The sequence below is a fragment of the Euleptes europaea genome, chromosome 2, assembly GCF_029931775.1.
Source record: "Euleptes europaea isolate rEulEur1 chromosome 2, rEulEur1.hap1, whole genome shotgun sequence".
NCBI lineage: Eukaryota > Metazoa > Chordata > Lepidosauria > Squamata > Sphaerodactylidae > Euleptes > Euleptes europaea.
In genome coordinates, this window is record NC_079313.1 from 137,410,781 (window position 1) to 137,436,222 (window position 25,442).

General features: G+C 48.6%; 1 protein-coding gene across 1 annotated transcript; it reads left to right on the top strand.

The window, feature by feature from the left end:
* The first annotated feature begins 10,226 nt into the window (after positions 1 to 10,226).
* Positions 10,227 to 24,635, top strand: REM1 (RRAD and GEM like GTPase 1). The gene is made up of 4 exons (XM_056844095.1): positions 10,227 to 10,563; positions 15,121 to 15,203; positions 22,053 to 22,254; positions 24,358 to 24,635. The coding sequence occupies exons 1-4, from the start codon at positions 10,227 to 10,229 to the stop codon at positions 24,633 to 24,635; spliced, it is 900 nt and encodes a 299-aa protein (XP_056700073.1).
* Positions 24,636 to 25,442: the final 807 nt, after the last annotated feature.

Here is a 25,442-nt window from a genome sequence, read left to right on the forward strand (position 1 = left end):
TCTCAGGAGGTCTTTCACATAACCTACTGCCTGGTCCCTTTAACACAGAGATGCCAGGGAAAGAACCTGGGGCCTTCTGCATGCCAAGCAGATGCTGTGCCACTGAGCCACGGCCCCTCCCCATGCATTGCTGATCTGTTCTGCCTTGTCAAGACAACAGGACTGGCAGGGCTAGTCTTGTCTCCCGTCACCTCCTCCCTGCTTCTTTTAACTGGAGATAGAAATGTAGAGCTGGAAGGATCATCTAGTCCAACCCCACTGCACAATGCAGGAAATTCACAATTCCCTCCCTCACTCTCCCAGTGACACCCCCCCCCCCGCTATATGCCAAGAGGAAGGAAAAAACCCTCTGGTATCCCTGTCCAATTTGGCCTGGAGGAAAATTGCTTCCTGACCCCAAAATGGCAATTGGCATTACCCTGGACATGTAAGAAAGGGCCAGGAGAGCCGAGCACTGGTTCATCCCTTCCTGCCCTCCAACTCACGATCTGGGGATTGAACCTGGGGCCTTCTGCACACCAAGCAGATGCTCTGCTGCTGAGCCACAGCGCCACACTGGCCCCTGGCAGCTAGATGGACACGTGAAGACTGCCTGATACTCAGTCAGACAGTCTCTGGCCCAGTACTGGCGGTCCAGCTGGCCGAGGCTCTCCCATGTTCTCGAGTAGAGGACTCACCTTACTCTGCTCCCTGAGACCCTTTAAGCTGGAGATTGGACCTGGGCCCTTTTGCATGCCAAGTTCATTCCCTGCAGCTGAGCCCACGGGCAGCCCTTCCTTTCTGCACGATGCCACACATATACCTTTTTCAAATAAGTAAATAAATAAATCTTGAGATTCTGGCTCTGGGATTTCATGTGCTGGCTGAATTCTAGAAGACAAGAATCCTCCCGCAAATTACATTAGTGCGTAATCTGACTGCAACCTCCTGGTCTACCACTAGGCGGAGAAAAGCAATATCCTTCATCCCTGGAGTCGGAAAAGGGTCCTTTCGTCTCTGTGTCCTGTCATCTATGCAGCTCACTTTCTTTACCATAAAACTCCCCCTGGGTTTTTTTCTGAAGGGCTAAGGCCCTTCAGAAAAATTCATATATAGAGAGGTTTGTAAAGAGAACTTTTTCTCCCTCTCCCAAAATAACAGAACTTGAGGGCATCCAGTAAAGTTGACGGGCAGGAGATTCATAGGGTTGCCGGGTTCCTCTTCACCACCGGCAGGAGATTTTTGGGGGCGGAGCCTGAGGAGGACAGGGTTTGGGGAGGGACTTCAATGCCATAGAGTCCAATTGCCAAAGCGGCCATTTTCGCCAGGTGAGCTGATCTCTTATCGGCTGGAGAGCAGTTGTAAAAGCGGGAGATCTCCTGCTAGTACCTGGAGGTTGGCAACCTTATAGATTGAGGATAGACAAAAGTAAATTCTTCTGATTAAAATGTAGAATTATCTGCCAGGGAATGTAGTGATGGCCACAAGCAAGGACAGGACAGCTTTGCAAGGGGAGTAGATAGATCCATGGCGGACAGGTCTATCGGTGTCTACTAGCCATGGTGACTCAAGGGAACCTTCACATTCAGAGGCAGTATATCTCTGAATACTTGTGCCGGGAGGCAACATCAGGGGAAGGCCTCAGCAACTATGCCCCATTGTTGGATCTCCAAAGGAACTGGTTGGCCGCTGGGCGATGCTGGACTAGATGGACCCTCACTGGTCCGATCCAGCAGGGCTCTTCTTATGTTCTTATGAAGGTCTTTGTCCTCAAACACTTCACAATCTAAACTCAGCTGTGGGGAAGAGAACCGAGAGAGGTGAGGGAGAGGCAAAGGTAGTGAGGTACAGACGAGTGCCAATCCACCACCACTTTCAGGTCCGGGTGTGAAGGTAGTCAAAGGGGCAGTTCCCAAGACCTTGCACAAAAGGGGCATTCATTTGTTTGGTTTTGGCAGAAACATTCCAGGTCAGAGACAGAAACAGCCCTGAAACAGTTTCTGTATGTTTCCATTTTCCAGCTGTTGCCTGTCTGTTCAGTCTCCCAGGAATGACACCCGAGCCGGAGTGCTGTAGTACCCCGGTTAGAGTGTCAGGCAAGACATGGGGAGACCTGGGTTCCACCGGGGGGACTTTTAATTTACCAGCAAAGATCCCAGAGAGCCACTGCCCCAGGGAGCTGCTGCTGGCCATCAGCACGCAGAACCAAGCGTCCCCCGTGCTCAGTTCAGATGGAAGCTTCTCCACCACAGCCACCCCTTCACGGGTCCCTTGGCTTGATTTTAACACCCCAGTCCATCCCCGGTTCTAATCATAGAATCATAGAGTTGGAAGGGACCACCAGGGTCATCTAGTCCAACCCCCTGCACAATGCAGGAAACTTATAGCTACCTCCCCCCCCACACCCCCGGTGACCCCTACTCCATGCCCAGAAGATAGCCAAGGTGCCCTCCCTCTCATGAACTGCCTAAAGTCATAGAATCAGCATTGCTGACAGATGATCATCTAGCCTCTGCTTAAAAACTTCCAGGGAAGGGGAAGTGCCTTCAATATAGTGCCTTCAATATTCACGGTGTTCACAAATTAAGAGCAAAAATAAAGAAGAGAGGCCATCTCAGAAGGCAAAAATTCGGGAGGGTCACACCCAACCAGATTGGTGGGTTTTCCATAGTCTTGTGTGGTTTTCTCAGGGCTACTGCAGCTGCTGATACAGGGCAGCAGCAACAGGGCTTTCACATGGCTGCAGGTTTCCTGACATTTTCCCCACCCTGGTCCCCTGGCAGAACACTCCCCTCCCAAGACACAGGGCCTTTTCAGTGTTTTTAAAAATCTGCAACTGAATATAGTTATAACAATTTGCATATCAGGTTCCACAAATTCCGAGCTTTTTTTGTTTAAAACATATTTATCTAGCCCCTTTCTTTGCGCAGATAGAAAAGGAAAGGCAGCCCTCTACAATGAAAAATGGCTAGAGATTTTTTTTCTAATGAAAACTAGGAAATCAGAGCGCCTGATTCAGAGGACCTGTTACACAGCTTGTTATAACATTATAACTCTATTCAAAAGCTGATTATAGATACACACATACACCTGGGGAACAAGCCACTGCAGGAATAGTGGCAGGGAAAATGACTGCCACGTGGGCAGGATCGGGGAAATCCACATAGCCATTTAGGTTTTGCTGTGATCTCTCCTCAAACTTTGCAGGAAAACAGATTTGGGAAAGAGCAGAGAAAAAGCCAGGAAACCCATAGGTGGTGCATAAATCACCCCAGCTCTGTAGGGAAGCAGCACAACAACCCACTTCCCCGTAATATCGAACCTAGAACCCATCTAGACAATGCTTTGTCCTTCACTGTAAAAGGCCCAATGCATTTTGAGATTTTTTTTAAACAAAGTTTTCTTCCAGGCAATACTTATACCCTTTTCTTCTCAGAATCCTTCTGCCAGGAAGTAAGAGGGCTGGCTTTCTCAAACAAAGAATCCTGCAGTTTTTATGGGATGCTCAGTGAAGCCTCCAGGATTGTAGGTAGGGTTGCCAGCTCCAGTTTGGGAAATCCCTGGAGACTTAGGGGTGAAGCCTGGGGAGGGAGGGGAGGAACTTCAGCGGTGGTATAATGCCACAGAGTCCACCTTCCAAAGCTACCAGTTTCTCCAGAATTGATCTCTGTTGTCTGCAGATCCGTTGTAATTCGGGAAGATCTCCAGGCTCCCACCTGGAGATTGGCAACCCTGGTTGTTAGGGCAAAGGTGCATTGCTACAGATCTTTGGGGGCTGAATTTGGTGGGGGCTCTGAGCATGCCTGAAGGATTTGCTGAGTTTTAAGCACAGCCCTGCTGAATCTGACCTGCGATGACCAGGCAACCAGATGCCTACGAACAGCACATAGAGGCTGAAGTCTCCCTTACTGTTTCCCCCCAGGACTTGTATCCAAAGGTACACTGCTTCTGGCTAAGGAGGCTCCCTTTCATCATCCAGGCTACTAGCCATCAATTCACCTCTCCTCTTTGAATGTGTCTAAATCCCCTCTTGAAGTGGACTAACGGTCATTGCCACATCCCTTAGAAGTGAATGGCGCGAGTTAATTCTTCTGGATGCCTTAAGGTTGCCAACCTCCAGGTGGGGCCTGGAGATCTCCTGGAATCCCCACTGATCTCCAGACTTCAAAGACCACTCCCCCTGTAAAAAAAACTGGCTGCTTCGGAGGGCGGACTGTATGGCATTATGCCCCGCCGAGGTCTCCCCCTTTCCCAAACTCCACCCCTGCAAACCTCCAGGAATTTCTCAACCTGGAGTTGGCAACCGCCCAGAGAAGAAGCCGCTTCTTTCTTTCCACTTTCTCCCCCCCTCCTTTGGGAAGTCAGGGATACCCCGTCAAGAGTCATGCCAAGAGTCAGGCTTACTGCCACGAGTCATGCTTATTTCTGTTCAAGTGTATCTGTTGGTTGCGTTGTTCAAGCGTATCTAGTGGTTGTGCTGTTCAAGTGTATCTATTGGTTTGACTGTTCAAGTGTATCTATCGGTTTTATTTCTCTGACATGTTCATGCTCTCTGGAGTCAGGCTGCCCGGACAGGCTCTTGACATGAGTTAGGCCCACTTCTGTTCACATGTGACCCTTTGGTTTTGGTTGCTCTGAACTGCTCAAGCTGTTCTCCCTCCTTTCCTCCCTGCCCGCCCTGACCTTGAATCGCTAGCAGGCAATGGCTTGCTCACTCCCTTCAGTCTTATGGCTTGCTCACTCCCTGCTTCCTACCAGGCACTGTCATCTCTTAATTCCCAGGCCGCTTGGCTTTGCATCTGGGATGACTCCATGCTTAAAGTTATGGTTCTCGTAGGTTATCCGGGCTGTGTGACCGTAGTCTTGGTAGTTTCTTTCCTGACGTTTCGCCCGCAGCTGTGGCCGGCATCTTCAGAGGAGTCACACTGAAGGACAGGGTCCTTAAAGCACTGGTTCCCAACCAGGGGTCCGTGGACCCCCAGGGGTCCGCGAGAACTAAATTAAGGTCCGCAAAACAAAGTTATAAACCCATAATAAATTAATATTTTCAATTAAAAGTTCTCTATTATAAAAATATATATTCGAATATTATTCTAAGTTTAATGTTTAATTAACAGTTATGATTAAAGTTTATTTTCAAATTTTCTGAATTTTTATTTTGAACCTTGGGGTCCCTGCACCGAACAAAAAAGTCCTAGTGGTCCCTGGTCAAAAAAAGGTTGGGAACCACTGCCTTAAAGTTAAGCTTTGCAGTTCGGTTCGCCATTAGCAGCTTTGAACCCTGCGGATTGCTCATGCTGTCTCTGCGGCTCCCGAATAAACGTTTACCTGCTTCACACCTGCCTGTCTGTCCGAGTGACTTTTTGGGATTGCCGAGGTGGGCTGGAACCTCACCCCCCCCCCGCCACCCCGCGAGCGACTGCCTTCCCTAGGACCTCCTAAAGGGGGCGCCCTTTGTTAGAGCGGCTGCAACCCACCGACCCACCCCCGGCCGCCCTCTGCACGCGCTCAGGAGCGCTCCGCCCGGGCGCGGGGTGTGTCCGGGCGGAGGGAGGCCGGGAGGGGGCGCCTCCTCCCCGGCCGGGCTTAAAAGTCCCTCCCCGGCCCCGCCGCGGATTGCGCCACGGAGATGGCCGGGAGCCGAGGGGGGCGCGCCTCGGACGGACGGCGGCGGGAAGCCCCCCGACGCCGCCCCGCCGGGGAGCAGTGAGCCGGGGGAGCCGAGCCGAGCCGAGCCTCGCCCGGGTAAGGAGGCGGACAACTTGGGGGCGCGGCTGGCCCGGGAGAAGGGACGGGACGGGGCGGACGGACGGACGGCGCGCCCTCGCCTGCCTGCCTGCCCGGCCCGGGGAGGGGGCTCCGCTGCCCGCCCCTTCCCACGGACAAGCGTGCCTCTGCGCGCGTGCGGAGCGCCCTGGCCCCCGCAGCCCGCCCCGACGCGGCACGGGTGGGGACGGGTGCGGGGAGCCCCGTCCCTTGGGCGGCCGGTGCCGGCGAAGGGTCGGGGAAGCCTCGAGCTGGGAGGGACCACCGGGGCCATCTAGTCCAACCCCCTGCACAATGTAGGAGATTCACACCTACCTCCCCCCCCCATCACGTCGAACCAAGGCATGGGGGGGGAACCTGCCAAGGCCCTGCCCCGCTCGCCTTCGAGGACCCCCTTGTATGGGATCCGGCCCAGAACCGGTTGGGGGTGTCAGGTCTCAAGAGGAGAGAGCAACAGTTTGGCATGCAGAAGGTCCCAGGTTCAATCCTCCGCATCTCCACTTAAAGGGACTGGGCAAGCAGGTGATGGGAAAGACCCCTGCCTGAGACCCTGGAGAGCAACTGCCAGTCTGAGTAGACAATACTGATGGGAGGCGCTGTGGATCAGTGGTAGAGCCTCTGCTCAACATGCAGAAGGTCTCATGTTCAATCCTCGGCATCTCCAGTTAAAGGGACTAGGCAAGCAGGTGATGGGAAAGACCCCTGCCTGAGACCCTGGAGAGCAACTGCCAGTCTGAGTAGACAATACTGATGGGAGGCGCTGTGGATCAGTGGTAGAGCCTCTGCTCAACATGCAGAAGGTCTCATGTTCAATCCTCGGCATCTCCAGTTAAAGGGACTAGGCAAGCAGGTGATGGGAAAGACCTCTGCCTGAGACCCAGAAGAGCTGCTGCCGGTCTGAGCAGACAATACTGATGGGAGGCGCTGTGGATCAGTGGTAGAGCCTCTGCTCAACATGCAGAAGGTCTCATGTTCAATCCTCAGCATCTCCAATTAAAGGGACTAGGCAAGTAGGTGATGGGAAAGACCTCTGCCTGAGACCCAGAAGAGCTGCTGCCGGTCTGAGTAGACAAGACTGACTTTGATGGACTGAGGGTCTGATTCAGTAGAAGGCAGCTTCATGTGTTCATGAGAGTGCCTCTGAGCTTGTTCAGAGGGCTTTTCCCATGCCACTGAGTCCCAGCGGGTGTGCACCATTAGGGGATGGCGCTGCCAGGCAGGCGGGAGTCTGGTGGTCTCTCTCCCGGTGCCACCTTTGTTGGACAGCAGTCGCAGAGAGCTGCTTAAAGTTTCCTAGATGTGTGCGGAGCTGGTTGATGTAGGCTGTTGTGAAATTATAAGGGGGAAAGTTCACTCTTGGCACAGAGGAAAATGCTCTGTGTCCATGTTCCAGTGCGCTCTTCGTGTTTTTCTCCCAGCCCCTGCTTTGTAGCCAGGTTCCAGAGTCGGCTGCGCTCTCAGGGTCCCTGTGTGCACCTTTGTGCGTGTAATCTGACGCCACTCCACCGGGGACAATGGCTACCTTCACAGCAAATTACTTTCCTTCTGAATTTTTAACCATGTTTTGGAGGCTGGCAAAACCGTGCCGTGGCGTTGGGTTACCGGTACCGGGAGGAAACCAGACCTGGCTTGGGGGAAAAAACTACACAAGAGATTGCCCTCGCATTTTACAAAAGAGAAGGTTTGGGAGGGAGGGAATGGGGCAGTTCATTTGTTGATGCTGCCCCAGGATTTCAGACCCTGCTTTCCGTCAGAAGAAGAGTTCGGTTTTTATAAACTGACTTTCTTTACCACTTAAGAGAGAATTAAACCCACTTATAATCACCCAGCTTGCTAGGGGTAAAAGAAAGATGACTGGGGAAGGCACTGGCAAACCACCCCATAAACAAAGCCTGCCTAGGAAACATCGGGATGTGACGTCACCCCATGGGTCAGGAATGACCCGGTGCTTGCACAGGGGACCTTTACCTTTACCTTTACAATCACCTTCCCTTCCCTGCAGTAGACAGAAAATAAAATTTAAGCATAGATTAAAAGAAATGGTACAAATGTAAGATAAGGATTGTATAAAGAACTGTATTGTTTGACAATTTGGAGGGCTGCGGGAATAGCGTTAAAGGACTTCGCAATTATCAATTAAACAATTTCTAGTAGGAAATGTAAGATCAGTTTAAAATGAGTCCCCTGGAAGATTGATTATACTGTATGCATGTGAAGGAATGAGTATGTTAAGAGTATCCTTTTATTGAAAATTTTAAATACAAATATTAAAAGAATCACCTTCCCCTCCCCACAACAGACACCCTGTGAGGTAGATGGGGCTGAGAGAGCTGTGACTAGCCCAAGGTCACCCAGCTGGCTTCATGTGGAGGAGTGGAGAATCAAACCCGGTTCTCCAGTTCAGAATCCACCGCTCCAAACCACCGCTCTTAACCACGACACCACGCTGGCTCTGCCCTGCAGTTTGGAGCGAGTTTCCCATCCTTTCTCTCCCAGCTCTGCATTTCTGTCCCTCGTCCTGGGCTGTCTTCAAGCTTCGTTACAAACACATTCTGGCCGCCCAGGAGATGCAGCAACTTCTCCTGTTAGCCACAAAACAAGCAAATATAATAGTCTTTTTTGAAAGGAGTATTTCCAGTTACCCCCCTTCTCCTGCTCGGCCCTCGCAGGAAGTGGTGTGAAGGGAGGAAAAGGCCAAAATTCAGGATGCTGGACTCTTCGCTCACATGGACCCCTTCAGGCTTCCATTTAGGAGACACTCCAAGATAAATATCGCTTTCCGGCACTCTCCTTACACCCACCATCCCCTAAGATATTCCCTTGTGTTCAGTTTTGGGCACCGCAATTTAAGAAAGATGTAGGCAAGATGGATCGGGTCCCGAGGAGGACAACAAAGATGGTGAGGGGTCTGGACACCAAGTCCTATGAGGAAAGGTTGAAGGAGCTGGGTATGTTTAGCCTGGAGAGGAGATGACTGAGAGGGGATAGGATCACCATCTTCAAGTACTTGAAGGGCTGTCATAGAGAGGATGTTTTCTGTTGCCCCAGGAGGTCGGACCAGAACCAATGGGTCGAAATTAAATCAAAAGAGTTTCCGTCTTGACATTAGGAAGAATTTTCTAACAGAGTGGTTCCTCAGTGGAACAGGCTTCCTCGGGAGGTGGTGAGCTCTCCTTCCCTGGAGGTTTTTAAGCAGAGGCTAGATGGCCACCTGTCAGCATTGCTGATTCTATGATCATGAGAGGGGGGGCATCTTGGCCATCTTCTGGGCACTGGGGGTTTCGGTGGGAGGTAGTTATGAATTTCCATGGACATGTAGACTAGAAACTTGGCTTTGCAGAAAAAGAATGCTGGTTTTTTTGGGTTTTTTTTTTTGTTCCTGCAACCCAAACTCTGGCTGGGTGTTGTTCACAAGCCACACGGAATAAACCACACACAGCCAAGCAGCTAGCTTTTTTGGGGGGAGGTAGGAGGGGGGGAATCAAACAAGCCATTACTATCTATTCTAACTTGTAGAGAACTTTCCATTTGCAGTGGCTTTCTCCGCATTAGGTCTGTGCCTTTTATAGCTAAAGAACTGAGGCCGACCATCCAAAATACCTGTTTTGCCCTTTTTGAGAGTTGATTTTGCAGCCTAGATGGGAGTTTATGGGGGTTCTGATTATTCACTTAGTTTTTTCTATGTATTTTATCATGTTTTGAGGTGACCATTTTAAGTTAAGCAAATAAATTAAATTTTAAACAAAATTCAGCCACATGGACAGCAGCAGAGAGTAGATAGGAATTTAAATTTAGCATATTTTAAATTATTGTAATGGTTTTAAATCTAGCATGTTTTAAATTATTGTAATAGTTTTAGATCTATGGTGTTTTGTACTATTGTATAATATTTTGTTGTTGTATGTTTTATGTTGTTTGCCACCCTGAGCCCAGCTTGGCTGGGGGAGGGCAGGATATAAATTAAAAATTATTGTTGTTGTTAAAGGGTAGTGAAAAACCATCCGGGTGTCAAGCTAGGCTAGAGCGTTAGGCTTGTTTTGGCCTGGGATGGAGACAGAGGAGCTACACAGAAGTGCTGTTTGTAGCACCCAAAACCATCTTTGGGAACCTCTGGTGATCAGAAAGAGCCTCGGGTGTCCCATGGGAGAGTCACAGGCCCATCTTTCTGGACTCCTGCTGTTAAGTTCTGCGCCAGCATGGAAAGCGTCGTGCAACCTGGTGGTGAACTTTTTTTCTCCCGATGTAAAAAAAAAGAAAGATGTTTATCAAATCAGTTCAGGGAGGATCCCCCAGCTGACATGATTTAAGCTTGTTTTATTTGGGGCCCCTTCCAACTCAGACAAACAGAAGCGGCGTTTCTAAGGGCCGTTGCTTCTTCACCGCAAGTCGGTCGGGCACCCAGAGGCTACGCCGCCGTTTGGAGCGCCTCGGTGGAGAGTTGAATCTCAGAGTGATTCTCTTTGCAGTTTTGCAGGCAGAAAATGACCCTCAACCCCCAGCGAGGGAGCGTGCCCCCTTCCCAGAGACGGGCCAGCACCCCACTGCCCGCCCTGTACCGGTCCCGCCCAGGGACACTTCGTGCCCGGCCTGTCCAGACTCAGCCCTGCCACCCGCCGCTGGGGCACTCCTCGTCCTGCGAGCCCAAAGGCAGCCTGCCCGAGCCACGGGACAGGTGGTCGTCCGAATCCTCCGACTCTGACGGCTCGTGGGAATCCTTGTATCGAGTGGTGCTGCTGGGTGACCCTGGAGTGGGAAAGACCAGTCTGGTGAATCTCTTTGCTGGGGTTCAAGAGAAGGACCTGCCAGAACAACAGAGAGGTAAGAGTCTGTTTTTTGGGGGAGAGGCTGTGTAGTTATAGTTGCTGTGGGATGACTCAGTAGATGTAAATACTCATGGTCTGGCTGATCTCAGTGTCCATGTTTTCCTTGGCTAGCAGCCCACATTTCTGTGTATTACCTCTTCCCCCTTCTACCAGTGATCTACAGCATGGCTTATTTGCTCGAGTCAGCTATTTGTCCTGCAGGTGAACAATGCACTTGGTAATTACAAGAGTTCAAAAATGAAGATAAGGATGTATTTTATTTCTCTATCTCTTCAATCTGTATGCAAAACATATAATTAGGAAAGCTAGATTAGATTTAGATGAAGGTGGAGTGAAAATGGGGGGGGGACATTAACAATTTGAGATATGCCGATGATACTACATTACTGGCAGAAAATAGCAAAGACTTGAAACGACTACTGCTGAAAGTTAAAAGAGAAAGTGCCAAAGCAGGACTACAGCTGAACATCAAGAAGACAAAAGTAATGACTACAGGAGAATTACACAACTTTAAGGTTGACAATGAGGAAATTATAATTGTTGAAGACTTTTTATTCCTTGGCTCCATCATCAACCAAAAGGGAGACTGCAGCCAAGAAATCAGAATGAGACTGGGAAGGGCAGCCATGAAGGAGCTAGAAAAGATTATTAAGTGTGAGGATGTGACTCTGGCCACCAAGACTAGATTAATTCAAGCCATCATATTCCCTATGACTATGTATGAGTGTGAAAACTGGACAATGAAGAAAGCTGATAGGAAGAAAGTATATTCCTTTGAAATGTGGTGATGGAGGAGAGTGTTATGGATACTCCGGAGCGCCAAAAAAACAAATCAGTGGGTTCTAGATCAAATCAAGCCTGAACTGATTCCAGAAGCTGAAATGACTCAACTGAGGCTATCGTACTTTGGTCACATTATGAGAAGACAAGAGTCACTGGAAAAGACAATCATGCTAGGAAAAGCTGAGGGCAGCAGGAAACGAGGAAGACCCAACAAGAGATGGGTTGACTCAATAAAGGAAGCCATGGTCCTCAATTTGCAAGATCTGAGCAAGGCTGTTAAAGATAGGACGTTTTGGAAGACATTGATTCATAAGGTCGCCATGAGTCGGAAGCAACTTGACGACACTTAACACACAGAGAAAAATGCCACATTCCTTTTTAGGAGCAATGAAAAAAAGGTGCATCTGCTTTGCAGACTTAAACTGGTTTATCAGACTCCACCCTTTCCCTAAGGAATCCTGGGGACGGTAGTTCTGGAGAGGGGGAATAGAATGGGGTTCTCTGTTGAAAAATTCTCCCCAAGGGGTTACAATACCTGTGCTAGCTTGTTTGACACAAATTGCCTGCAACTGAACAAGCAATGAAACCTCAAAGGGAAAACAACACTGAAGACAGCAACGGAATTTACTGAAGGAAGAGACACATGAACACGTATGAAGCTGCCTTATACTGAATCAGACCCTCGGTCCATCAAAGTCAGGATTGTCTACTCAGACTGGCAGCCCCTCTCCAGGGTCTCAGGCAGAGGACTTTCACACCTTTCAAACTGGAGATGCTGAGGATTTATCAAAACATTTCTTCACACAACGCATAGTTAAATTGTGGAACTCCCTGCCCCAGGATGTGGTGATGGCTGCCAACTGGGAAGGCTTTAAATGGGGAGTGGACATGTTCATAGAGGATAGGGCTATTTATGTGTGTGTGTGTTAAGTGCCGTCAAGTCGCTTCCGACTTCTGGTGACCCTATGAATCTATGTCCTCCAAAACGTCCTATCCTAAACAGCCTTGCTCAGATCTTGCAAATTGAGGTTCATGGCTTCCTTTATAGAGGCAATCCATCTCTTGTTCGGTCTTCTTGTGGCCTTCAACTTTTCCTAGCAGGGCTATTCATGTCTACAAATGGATACTAGTCATGATGCATACCTATTCTCCCCAGGATCAGAGGAGCAGGCCAATTACATTAGGTGCTGTGGAACACAGGCAGGATACTGCTGCTGCACTCGTCTTGCTTGTGGGCTTCCTAGAGGCCCCTGGTTGGCCACTGTGTGAACAGATGGCTGGACTTGATGGGCCTTGGAAAAGTCCAGCAGGGCTTTTCTTATGTCCTGCATGCCAAGCAGATGCTCTGCCACTGAGCCATGGCCCTTACCCAAAGAAGTCTTAAGATCAGTATTACCTACTCAGACTTGCAGCCAATCTACAGGGTGTCAGGCAAGGGTCTTTCACATCATCAGCTGCCTGGTCCTTTTAGCTGGAAATGCCGGAGATTGAACCTGGGACCTTCTGCATGCCGAGAAGAGGCTCTGCCACTGAGCCACATCCCCTCCCAAGCAAAATGGGACCCGTCCAGTTTTTATAGTCCAGAATAGAAAGGTATGATGTTAACATTCATACTAGGAAACTTTTCTAACAGCCCCTGATTAATTTGATTTGAATTTCCACAAGTCCACAGAATTTCTTGAGCCATCTGGTACAGAGCCACGAGAGGCCAAACAGTTTGGACTTTGCTCTACCCAGAGATGCAAAGTTTCTGGATGTTTTGAAGCTGGGGAGGGGGGTGTTTTCAGAACTGGAAAAAAAAAAGATCACTAGACATTTCAGGGGAAATGGAAATAAATGCAGCCGCTTGGTTTCTAAATAAGCCTAAACACGTTACTGCTTAAACAACATAAAATATATCGTTTACAACTTAGTTTATAAAATTGGACTCTCTGGCATGTTTATGGAGTTTAGAAATAGAAGTTCCTAGTTTTCTACGAACAAAGTTTGTGAATGTATCCTATAATGAAGAGAGAGCGAGAGCTGCAAAATGCTGGCACCCTGCGCTAACTTAGCTTACGCATTTTAATTGTTGCCTGCAGGGAGGGAAAAAGTTGAAAATAGAAAAACACAAATTTTGTAGTAAACAAAAGGCTGCATTATGCAAACAGAAACGGTCTTGTTCCATTACAATGGAACTAACACCATAATTAGATATAGATTTAAACTTTAGTGAAAACGTTGATCCTCTTCTCACTCGCATTATAACAAATTAATTGTGTATAAAATTGATCCCAGCATGGTGTAGTGGTTAAGAGCGGGAGACTTTAATCTGGAGAGCCAGGTTGGTTTCCCCACTCCTCCACATGAAGCCTGCTGGGTGACCTTGGGCCAGTCACAGTTCTCTCTGAACTCTCTCAGCCCCACCTACCTGACAAGGTGTCTGTTGTGGGGAGGGGAAGGGAAGGTGATTGTAAGCCGCTTTGAGACTCCTTAAAGGTAGAGAAAAGCAGAGTATAAAAACCAACTCTTCTTCATTTAAACAATAAACATATACTTAAAATGTGTGTGGCTCCAGTAGATATAGGAACTACGCAGAAATCTAATGCTGTAGATTGTTTAAAAAATTATACTACATGTTTTGAGTGAGTACAACTTATAGTGCAACCCTATGGATACTTACTCAAATTCAAATTCCTTTATTGGCATAATAGGTACTTACTCCAGTCGAAGCCCTTTGAAATGAATGGGCTTAGACTGGAGTAACTCTCCTTAGGATTGTACTGTTAGTCTTAAAAAGAATATCTCTCACTCCAAAGGAGAAAATATTTCACAGTAGTTTCTTTCTATGCTTCCTCAAATTTCTAATTTTTTCTGTTGGAAAAACTTAAGAGCATGGGGGGGACATACCCCCCCCCCCCCATCCTTCACATTCCTGGTTTGGCATTAGCTTCTTCCTTCAGTCATAGCAATTGTGCGGACAACATTGAGACGAAAATCTGTTAGACGAAGAAGAGTTGGTTTTTATACCCCGAGGGGAGGTGGTGGGCTCTCCTTCCCTGGAGGTTTTTAGGAAGAGGTTTGATGGCATCTGCCAGCAATGCTGATTCTATGACCTTAGGCAGATCATGAGAGGGAGGGCATCTTGGCCATCTTCTGGGCATGGAGTAGGGCTCACTAGGGGTGGGGCGGGGAGGGGAGGTAGTTGTGAACCTGCATTGTGCAGGGGATTGGATTACATGACCCTGTTGGTCCTTTCGAACTCTGATTCTATGATTTTCTTAACCTTTAAGGAGTCTCAAAGCGGCTTACAATCGCCTTCCCTTCCTCACAACAGACACCCTGAGAGGCAGGTGGGGCTGAGAGAGTTTGGACTGTGACTAGCCCAAGGTCCCCAGCTGGCTTCGTGTGGAGGAGTGGGGAAACCAACCCGGTTCACCAGATTAGCCTCTGCCGCTCATGTGGAGGAGTGGGGAATCAAACCCGGTTCTCCAGATCAGACTCCACTGCTCTTAACCACTGTGCCACTCCCCTGTCTTTATGACTTATTCCCTTTCCTACTCCCCATTTTCACCATCTGCTTCTGTGGAGCACCACACACACACACACACACACACACACACACACACACACAGGTTGCTCATATGTAGTCTGTGGAAGTGGAAGATTTCTCCACATGGAACCGATGCATAAATTATTTCCAGCCTGGAGAAGCTGTTGGCACTCTCTGTGTTCCCCCACCTACCTCCTGTTTCTTCGCTTGAAGTTGTCCCTCTCTGGTTCATTGCAGAAGACACCTATGAGCGCACCCTGTCCGTGGACGGCGAGGAGACCACACTGATGGTGATCGACACCTGGGAGACCGAGAAGCGGGTAGGTGAATCGGTGTGGGCTCCTGCAGAGGCCAGCACCGGTGTGGCTAGGGATGAGGCTTCTTAGGTTTGGAGACAAGAGGCTGAAGAAGATGAGGGTCCTTCCACAGGGGCACGAGAGAAGAAGAAGAAGAGTTGGTGTTTATACCCCACCTTTCTCTACCTTTAAGGAGTCTCAAAGTGGATTAACAATCACCTTCCTCTCCCCGCAACACACACCTTGTGAGGTAGGTGGGGCTGAGAGTTCAGGCAGAACTGTAACTAGCCCAAGGTCACCCAGCAGGCTTCACGTGGAGGAACGGGGACTCAAACCCAGTTCTCTAGAGTAGAGTCCACTACACCACACAGAGATCCATCCTCGGACTTTAACCAGGGAACTCACTGCTACAGGAAAGCATGGGCTTATAGGACTTAAATGACATGACCTCAGCACACACATGCCCGACTGTAATACGGGGACCACAGTATGGGCCTGCTCTGCACAGGCATTGTAAGGATGACTGAGATCATTAGCTGAAGCGCTTTGAGGAAGCTCTGGCTGCAAATATTGCAGCGTGGTTCTTTCTTATTTCACAACAACCCTGTGAGGCTGAGCATGGGTGACATCAATGTCCCTCACCAGGGCCACCTAGTGAGCTTCAATAAGGATTTGGGCTTTGGTCTCCTAGGATCCAAACCCTGCCTCTTATCATCTGCATCAGACCGGCTGTCAATTATGGCATCTGGCATGTCATGGACAGGGAGAAGCTTTTTCCCCCTCTCTCATAATACCAGAACACAAGGTCATCTGCTGAAGCAGGAGGGTGAGAGATTTAAAACTGATAAAAGGAAGTATTTCTTCACACAACACATAGTTAAATGGTGGAACTCCCTGCCCCAGGATGTGGTGATGGTTGCCAACTTGGAAGGCTTGAAGAGGGGAGCGGACATGTTCATGGAGGAGAGGGGTATTCATGGCTACGAGTCAAAATGGATGCTAGTCATGATGCATCCCTATTCTCTCCAGGATCAGAGCAGCGTGCGTATTATATTGGGTGCTGTGGAACACAGGCAGGATGGTGCTGCTGCAGTCATCTTGTCTGTGGGCTTCCTAGAGGCCCCTGGATGGCCACTGTGTGAACAGACTGCTGGTCTTGATGGGCCTGGGTCTGATCTAATAGGGCTTTTCTTATGTTCTTATGTTCCCGGAGCCTTCCAGCTAGCCACCACTGGTAGAGACAGAGCTGAGCTAGATGGCCTGTTGATCTAATCCAGCGTGACAATTGGCGTGCTTTTGTGGGCCGACACTCTAGCCTGCGTTTTGTGAGTGATCGTCCATCGATCTGCTTCAATTTGTCACGGCGGCTCCCTCTCGGGAAGCTTTGGCAGGACAGCAATCAATTGAAAACAAATGCAAAACATTCCATTAGGTTGAGAGCTGGAGCGGCAACGGGGCACGTGTTGGGATGCGGGAAGGCCCTGGTTCGAGTCCCACCTCTGCTGCGAGCACATGACGCTGCCTCATGGTGAATCAAACCCTTGGTCCATCAAGGGATCCCCAGGATTTCAGACAGAGGTCTCTTGCTTGAGGCAGGAGGCAGGGAGAACATTGTGCTGGGTCTTCTCTGCGGTGGCCCAACCATTTTGAACCTGCAGCCCAGAGAGTGTCCAACACTCTAAAATGTTCAGAAAAAGATGGCATGTGTGCTTTATATAATATATTGACAGTTCAGCATGGTGTCATGGTTAAGAGCGGTGGTTTGGAGCGGTGGACTCTGATCTGGAGAACCGGGTTCGATTCCCCACTCCTCCACATGACCAGCGGAGGCTAATCTGGAGAACTGGGTTGGTTTCCCCACTCCTACGCACGAAGCCAGCCAGGTGACCTTGGGCTAGTCACAGCTCTCTTAGAGCTCTCTCAGCCCCACCTACCTCACGGGGTGTCTGTTGTGGAGAGGGGAAGGGAAGGTGATTGTAAGCCAGGTTGATTCTCCCTTAAGTGGCAGAGAAAGTCGGCATATGAAAACCAACTCTTCTCTTTTTCTTCAAGGCAATATAAATGGGGGTTTGTATGCTGTTTCTGATTGAGGTACTGACAAGACCCAAAACTGTTTGGCGTAAGATTAATGTTTGTATCTTGGGCAGCTGGACTGTACCTGGGCCCAACATTCAAGGCCGTGGAGCTGCAAGGTATTTAATTTGTGGCACTCATGTCAGTTATTGCTGGAGACGCTGGACCTAGGTTGGGCCCAGGTTGAATGTTGGGCCCAGGTACAGTCCAGCTGCCCACAAAAAGGTGCCGGAAGCTGCCTAGAGGTGAGAAATAAGGCGTGTGTTTTTCTGAAAGGATGGGGTTTTGCCCCTTGTTCAAGCAAAGCAGGTGATGACTTCTGAAGGGATGCTTGTAGATCAAGCCAGATGAGGGCTTAAAACCACCTTACCAAAAAGCCCGTTCTGTTAATGCCTGATGTGTGGGAGCTATGTGCAGTTGGGGGTGGGGGAAAGTGTTGTCAAGTCCCCGCTGACCTACGCTTACCTCATAGGGTTTTCAAGGCAAGAGATAAACAGAGGTGGGTTTGCCATTGCTTGCCTCTGCGAAGCAACCCTGGACTTTGGTTCTTGTAGGTTATCCGGGCTGTGTGACTGTGGTCTTGGTATTTTCTTTCCTGACATTTCGCCAGCATCTGTGGCAGGCATCTTCAGAGGAGTAACACTGAAGGACAGTGTTATATTACTCTTCCTACACACTTGACACTGAGGACACTGTCCTTCAGTGTTACTCCTCTGAAGATGCCTGCCACAGCTGCTGGCGAAACGTCAGGAAAGAAAATACCAAGACCACGGTCACACAGCCCAGATAACCTACAAGAAGCAATGAACTCTGACCGTGAAAGCCTTTGACAAAACCCTGGACTTCCTTGGTGGTCTCCCAAGGATTAACCAGGGGCTGACCCTGATAGCTTCAGAGTTCTGACAAGTTTAGGCTAGCCTGGGCCATCCAGGTCTGGGCAGAAGACATGCAGAGGTGGTTTGCCATTGCCTGCTTCTGTGTAGCAACCTGGGACTTCCTTGGTGGTCTCCCATCCAAACAGTAATCAGGGCCGACCCCAATTAACTTCCAAGATCTGACAACATCAAACTGGCCTGGGCCATCCAGATCAGAGCACGTGCAGTTACCCCCTGAGAAGGGAAATGCACTCTGCACCTGCTCAGAGACCACTGTTAATGAGTCCATTTGGCGTTTTGCAGAGCTCCTCTTCTGGAATTCGAAACGGATTCAGGAGCCTGGCCTTGGCTCAAGCTAAACCCGCTGACCTCCCCTTAGGGAAGTGCGAGTTTGCTATCAACCCAGGGCAGCTGTTTTCTTCCTTCAAGTCTTCCTGATCCCTTACTGGGTCTCATCAGCATAAAATGGCTTCAGTAGGATTCCTGGTGCCTAGGCGGCCCTGAACAAGCTGAGCTGTTTAGAGGAGATCTCCCCGGGCGGTAATTTGTCACTGGCAGATCAACGGGGAGACTGTGTCAAACGCAGCCGAAAGGCTTTTTAATCGGCAGACGGTCAATTCCACCCCGTGTAAAGGCAGCGGAACTCCCCAGCCTGAGACCGGTGGGTCAAAGCGGATCAGAGACAACCCAAAACTGGGCAGGAGTGCCAGTGTGGTGTCGTGGTTAGGAGTGGTGGACTCTAATCTGGAGAGCCAGGTTTGATTCCCCACTCCTCCACATGAGCGGCGGACTCTAATCGGGTGAACCGGTTTGGTTTCCCCACTCCTCCAGATGAAGCCTGCTGGGTGACCGTGGGCTAGTCACAGTTCTCTCCGAACTCGCTCAGCCCCGCCTCCTCACAAGAAGAGGTTTTTTTATGCTGACTTTGTCTGCCTTTTAAGGAGAATCAAACTATTGAAAAGCTGGGAAAAAATACCTTTATCATTATGGGGTAGAATTTCAGTAATAAAAATGATGGTTTTACCCAAGATGCTTTTTTTATTTCCAAATCTATCAATTATTAAGGGAATCAAAATATTTAAAATTTGGAAAAAAGATATTTTAAATTTTTTATGGGGCAAAGGAAAGCATAGAATAGCATATAATAATTTGATTCAACTAAGAGAAACAGGAGGTCTAGGGTTACCAGATTTAAAAATGTATTATGAAGCAACGTGTTTTGTATGGTTGAAGTCTTGGATAATGTTAGAAAACATTGAATTATTAGAATTAGAGGGTTATAATCTACGTTTTGGATGGCATGCCTATCTATGGTATGAGAAAGAAAAAATAAATAGAGAGTTTAATATTCATATTGTTAGAACTGGATTGTTCCAAATTTGGAAAAACTATAGAAAGATCTTAGAAAATAAAACTCCGGGATGGATTAACCCAGTAGAAGCCTTTATGAGAAGAGGAATCCATTTGAATTTAGAAATGGATATATATAGAAATTTGATTGATTGGAAAGAAGGGAAATGGGTTTTAAAAAGTAGGGAAAAACTTGACATAAAGGATTGGTTTTTATATTATAGGATAAAGGATATATTTAATAAAGACAATCAACTTGGTTTTAATAAAAATAAATCAGAATTAGAGAGAATATTAATAAAAGGAAACAAAGGACTGATAGGCAGAATGTATAAATTATTAATGGTATAATTTAGAACATGAAAGAATTAAACCAGTTATGATTAAATGGATGAAGGAGTTAGGTTTTAATATTGATTTGGAATTATGGGAAAATTTATGGAAGAGAGAGTTTAAATTTACAATAACCAATGAAATTAGAGAAAACTTATATAAAATGTTTTATAGATGGCATATAACACCAATGATGATATCTAAAATGAATAAAGGAGACAGCGGATTATGTTGGAAATGTGGAAAGGAAAGATACATGCATGTATGGTGGTTTTGTAAAAAAAATTAAAAAAAATTGGATAAAAGTATTGAGGGAAACGAATAATTTAATCAACAGTAGGGTAAAAAGAAAACCAATATTTTGTTTATTGGGAATACCACCAAATAATATGAGTGATAATGACAGGGTTATTTGTCAATATAGTTTTGCTGCTGCAAGAATTGTGATAGCTAAAGTTTGGAAGCAAGCGAATAAACCTTCAATTAATATCTGGAGAGAGAAATTATGGTTATATATGAGGATGGCCAAATTAACGGAATTCCTGCACGGGAATGATATGGAAGAATTTAAAAAAACATGGTCTAAGGCCGCCTTATATTGGGATAAGTTGGCAAAAATGGATTTCACAGTTATAATTAACGAGATATAGAAATTAGAGTAACTTTATATCTGTGTTATTAAATATTAAATACTGTTTAGACACTTCTACGGAAGTCGGGTGAAGGGTCACTTTTTTGGTGGGTGGAGGGAGACGGGGTATCTTTTTTGAATATTTGAATTTTATAATTAAATTGTATTAATTAAGGTATATAGATATCCTTCTGATTTTGTATAATTTTTTTGTATTGTTTTTTGATTATTTTCTTTTTATTTTGCTTTTGTTACAAAATTCAATAAAAATTTATATTAAAAAAAAAGGAGAATCAAACTGGCTTACCATCTTCTTCCCTTCCTCTCCCCACAACAGGCCCCCTGCGAGATAGGTGAGGCTGAGAGAGTTCGGAGAGAACTGTGACTGGCCCAAGGTCACTCAACAGGCTTCATGTGGAAGAGTGGGGACACCAACCCAGTTTCCCATATAAGAGTCCACCACTCATGTGGAGGAGTGGGGAATCAAATCCAGTTCTCCAGATTAGAGTCCACCGCTCCTCAACACTACATCAGTTGTGTATTCCCTGATTTTAAGAACAATAGCCACTCTAGCAATCCCGGAATTATTTGGGGGGCGGGGGGAGGTTTAAAGAGAGAATGTGGTTGAGCCAAAGAGACAGAAAGGGGCAAGAATCCCACACCATTGGGACCCTTATGGGCACTTCTGGTGGAAAACTAGTTTTCCATTCTGCCTTCCAAGTTGACATAGGTATGTTTCCAGAGGATACAGCAGCAGCACTCAGAACCCATCGAGAGCCTTCTTCTGGCCCCAATTCAGGAAGTGTGAAATACCAGGATGTTCCTCTAGGGCAACAGGTTGGCCACTCTGAGATTTCGCTGCCAGAGGATGTAGTGATGGCCATAGAGGGCTTTAAAAGGGGATGAGACAGATTCATGGAGGGCAAGATCTATCAGTGACTACCAGCCATGGTGACTAAAGGGTTCCTCCACGTCCAGAGGCAGTCAGCCTCTGAATCCCACTGCCTGGAGTCAAAATCAGGGAAAGCTCCGGGTGAGGCAGGATGCTGGACTATATGGACCACTGGTCTGATCCAGTAGGGCTGTCCTGGTGTTCTTATGAAGGCCTTGGCTTCTATGACCCGTTTGTTGGACCTCCAGAGGAACTGGTTGGCCACTGTGTGAGACAGGATGCCGTACTGGATGGACCACCAGTCTGATCCAGCAGGGCTCTTCTGATGTTCTTATGAAGGCCTCAGCATCTGTGCCCTGTTGTTGGCCCTCCAAGGCAACTGGTTGGCCACTGTGTGAGGATGCTGGACTAGATGGACCACCGATCTGATCCAGCAGGGTGTAAGAGCCCTGCTGGATCAGATCGGTGGTCCATCTAGTCCAGCATCCTCACACAGTGGCCAACCAGTTGCCTTGGAGGGCCTCAGCCTCTATGCCTTGTTGTTGGACCTCCAGAGGAACTGGTTGGCCATTGTGCGAGTTGGGATGCTGGGCTAGATGGACCCTCACTGGTCCGATCGATCTGGGCTCTCCTGATGCTCTCAGTGCTTGGACAAGGGGCACCGACCTTCTTGCTTGCCTTGCTAAAGCACCTTTTCCTTCTTGCCGCAGCTCCAGGAGGAAGACAGCTGGTTCCACAACTACTGTATGGAGGTGGGCAACGCCTACGTCATCGTCTACTCCATCACTGACCGGGGGAGCTTTGAGAGCGCTTCGGAGCTGCGGATCCAGCTGCGCCGGACCAGGCAGGCGGAGAACATCCCCATCATCTTAGTGGGGAACAAGACAGACCTGGTGCGCTGCCGGGAGGTGTCGGTGGAAGGTGGGTGCCGAGGGAGACAGAAGGGGTGTGTGAGTGGCCAGCCCTCAGAAGACGAAGAAGAGCTGGTTTTTATATGCCGACTTTCTCTACCACTTAAGGAAGAATCAAACTGGCTTACAATCACCTTCTCTTCCCCTCCCCACAACTGACACCCTGTGAGGTAGGTGGGGCTGAGAGAGCTGTGACTAGCCTAAGGCTTTGCGTGTGGGAGTGGGTAAACAAATCCAGTTCCCCAGATTAGCCTCCGCCTCTCATGTGGAGGAGTGGGGAATCAAACCCGGTTCACCAGATCAGAGTTCACCGCTCAAAACCACCGCTCTTAACCACTACACCACGCTGGTTCTCCAGCGATGCCCTAAGGCTAGTTTTTCTGCAAAGGGAAGTTAGTGTTGTGACCTGGCTTATGGCCACCCCAGCAACTGAGATGCAGAGATGGTTTGCCATTGCCTGCCTCTGCAGAGCCTTCCTTGGTGGTCTCCCTTCCAAGTATTAACCAGGGCTTACCCTGCTTAGCTTCCAAGATCAGATGAGATCAGGCTTCCATGCTGCCTTCCCTCCCACCTGGCCTGTCGTGGCAGTGGAAAGCCCCTTCAAATCGTAGCTGACTTATGGCAACCCTGTGGTTTTCGAGGCAAGAGACAAACAGAAGTGGTTTGACCTTGGGAGAGCCAGCGTGGTGTAGTGGTTAAGAGTGGTGGTTTGGAGCGGTGGACTCTGATCTGGAGAACCGGGTTTGATTCCCCATTCCTTCACATGACCAGCAGAGGCTAATCTGGTGAACAGGGTTGGTTTCCCCACTCCTACACACAAAGCCAGCTGGGTAACCTTGGACTAGTCACAGCTCTCTTAGAGCTCTCTCAGCCCCACCTACCTCACAGGGTGTCAGTTGTGGGGAGGGGAAGGGAAGGTGATTGTAAGCCGGTTTGATTCTTCCTTAAGTGATAGAGAAAGTCGGCATATAAAACCCAGCTCTTCTTCTGCCCCATACAGGGTGGAGTCTCCTTTCTGGGGATGTATGATTTCCCCATGGAAATACTATTTTGGCATGCTGAGCCTTTTAAGTATCACCAATATCTGTGGCTGGATTCATGAATCAGGAATTCAAAACCAGCATCAATCTCATCCACACTTGCATAACATATTCTGCATTTTTGCAGAGAGGCAGCGTAGTGCAGTGGTTACTTAGCGTGTCAGGAGACCTGGGCTGTTTGGACATGGATGTTTTCCTCCACCATGGCCTGCCTACAGCAGTGCTGTTTTCGGGAACGTCTACGTGACTTCATTCTCCTTTGTGTTTCCACTCCCTTTTCCGTGATTGTTCCCTAAACCTAGTTTGGTAAGAGCTTTTTGGAAAGATCGAATTCATAGTGCCTTAGGATACCATGCTGACAGGAAGATGTGCATGCTTTGTAGGCCCTGCCCGCAGAGGCGCCATTTCCTTGTCTAGACCCCCACAGCAACCATCCTTCCCCCACATAGCTGAGGGCATAGGTGGCTTTTTAAAAAAAAAAATGGGGATTGCTAGATCACTGAAGAAGTTGGCTTTTACATGCGGATGTTCTCTACCACTTAAGGAAGAGTCAAACTGGCTTTCAATCATCTTCCCTTCCCCTCCCCACAACAGACACCCTGTGAGGTAGGTGGGACTGAGAGAGCTGTGACTACCTCAAGGTCACCCAGCAGGCTTCATGTGTAGGAGTGGGGAAACCAACCCGGTTCACTAGATTAGCATCCATTGCTCATGTGGAGGAGTGAGGAATCAAACTCGGTTCTCCAGATTAGAGTCCACTGCTTCAACCCACCGCTCTTAACCACTACACCACGCTGGCTCTTTGCATCATTATAATACTATATGAAGCAATAGTTCCTAGCTTTCAGGGTGTTTTTTTTTAATGTTACTGGCTATTTTCATTGCAGAGGCATAAGCAGAAATGTGCAGCCTGCACCTTTCCCCTTATAACTGTGCCAGGAAAAGGGCTGGACACTCACTTTTAAAAAAGACAAAAGCTGGGAGATTGTGTAGACAACCCTACATCAAGCTGGACTTGTCTTCCCCGGTCATTGTGCAGAGCGTCTCTGACTGGCGGGGCTTTCTCTCGGCAGAGGGCCGGGCCTGCGCCGTGGTCTTTGACTGCAAGTTCATCGAGACGTCGGCCACCCTCCAGCACAACGTGACGGAGCTCTTCGAGGGGGTCGTGCGGCAGATCCGCCTGCGGCGGGACAGTAAGGAGGCCAACGCCAGGCGCATGTCGCTCTACAAGCGGAAGGAGAGCCTCACCAAGAAGGTGCGCCGCTTCCTCGACCGGCTGGTGGCCCGCAACAACAAGAAGGTGGCCCTGAGGGTCCGCTCCAAGTCCTGCCACGACCTCTCTGTCCTCTGAACGACGCACCCAAACGTCCTTCTCCCGCCGTCCAAGGGGGCTCTGTCCCATTTTCCTTCCCGCGTGTACATAGGACTTCGCACACTTTCTCCTACTCTAGTGGCTCTTAGGACCAGACCTTTTTGGTAGGGAAAACAAAGACTCGTGGGCAACGAGAAGACCCCCCCCCCAGCTGAGCGGGCCCCAATCTGGAACACAATCCGGAAGCCAGAGGTGCCCCTTTTTGCAGCTGGAATACTGTGTACAGTTCTGGTCACTGCACCTAAAAAGGATATTGCAGAACCTGAGAAGATGCAGAAAAGAGCAACCAAAATGACCAGGGGACTAGAGCAACTGCCCTATGGGGAGCGGTTAAGACACTTAGGGCGGTCAAGGGGAGACATGATAGAGGTCTATAAAATAATGCATGGTATGGATAGAGTGGACAGGGAGAAGCTTTTCTCCCCCTCATAATACTAGAATGCGGGGTCATCTGCCAAAGATGGATGGTGAGAGATTCAAAACGGATAAAAGGAAGTATTTCTTCACACAACCTATAGTTAAATTGTGGAACTCCATGCCCCAGGATGTGGTAGTGGCTGCCAACTTGGAAGGCTTTAAGAGGGGAGTGGACATGTTCATGGGCCATCCAGGTCAGACAGACAAACAGAGGTGGTTTGCCATTGTTTTCCTCTGCGTAGCAACCCTGGACTTTCCTGGTGGTCTCCCATCCAAGGACTAACCAGGGCTGACCCTGCTTAGCTTATGAAATGTGAGATGAGGCTAGCCTGGGCCATCCAGGTCAGGGCAAGAGAGTAACGGGTGGTT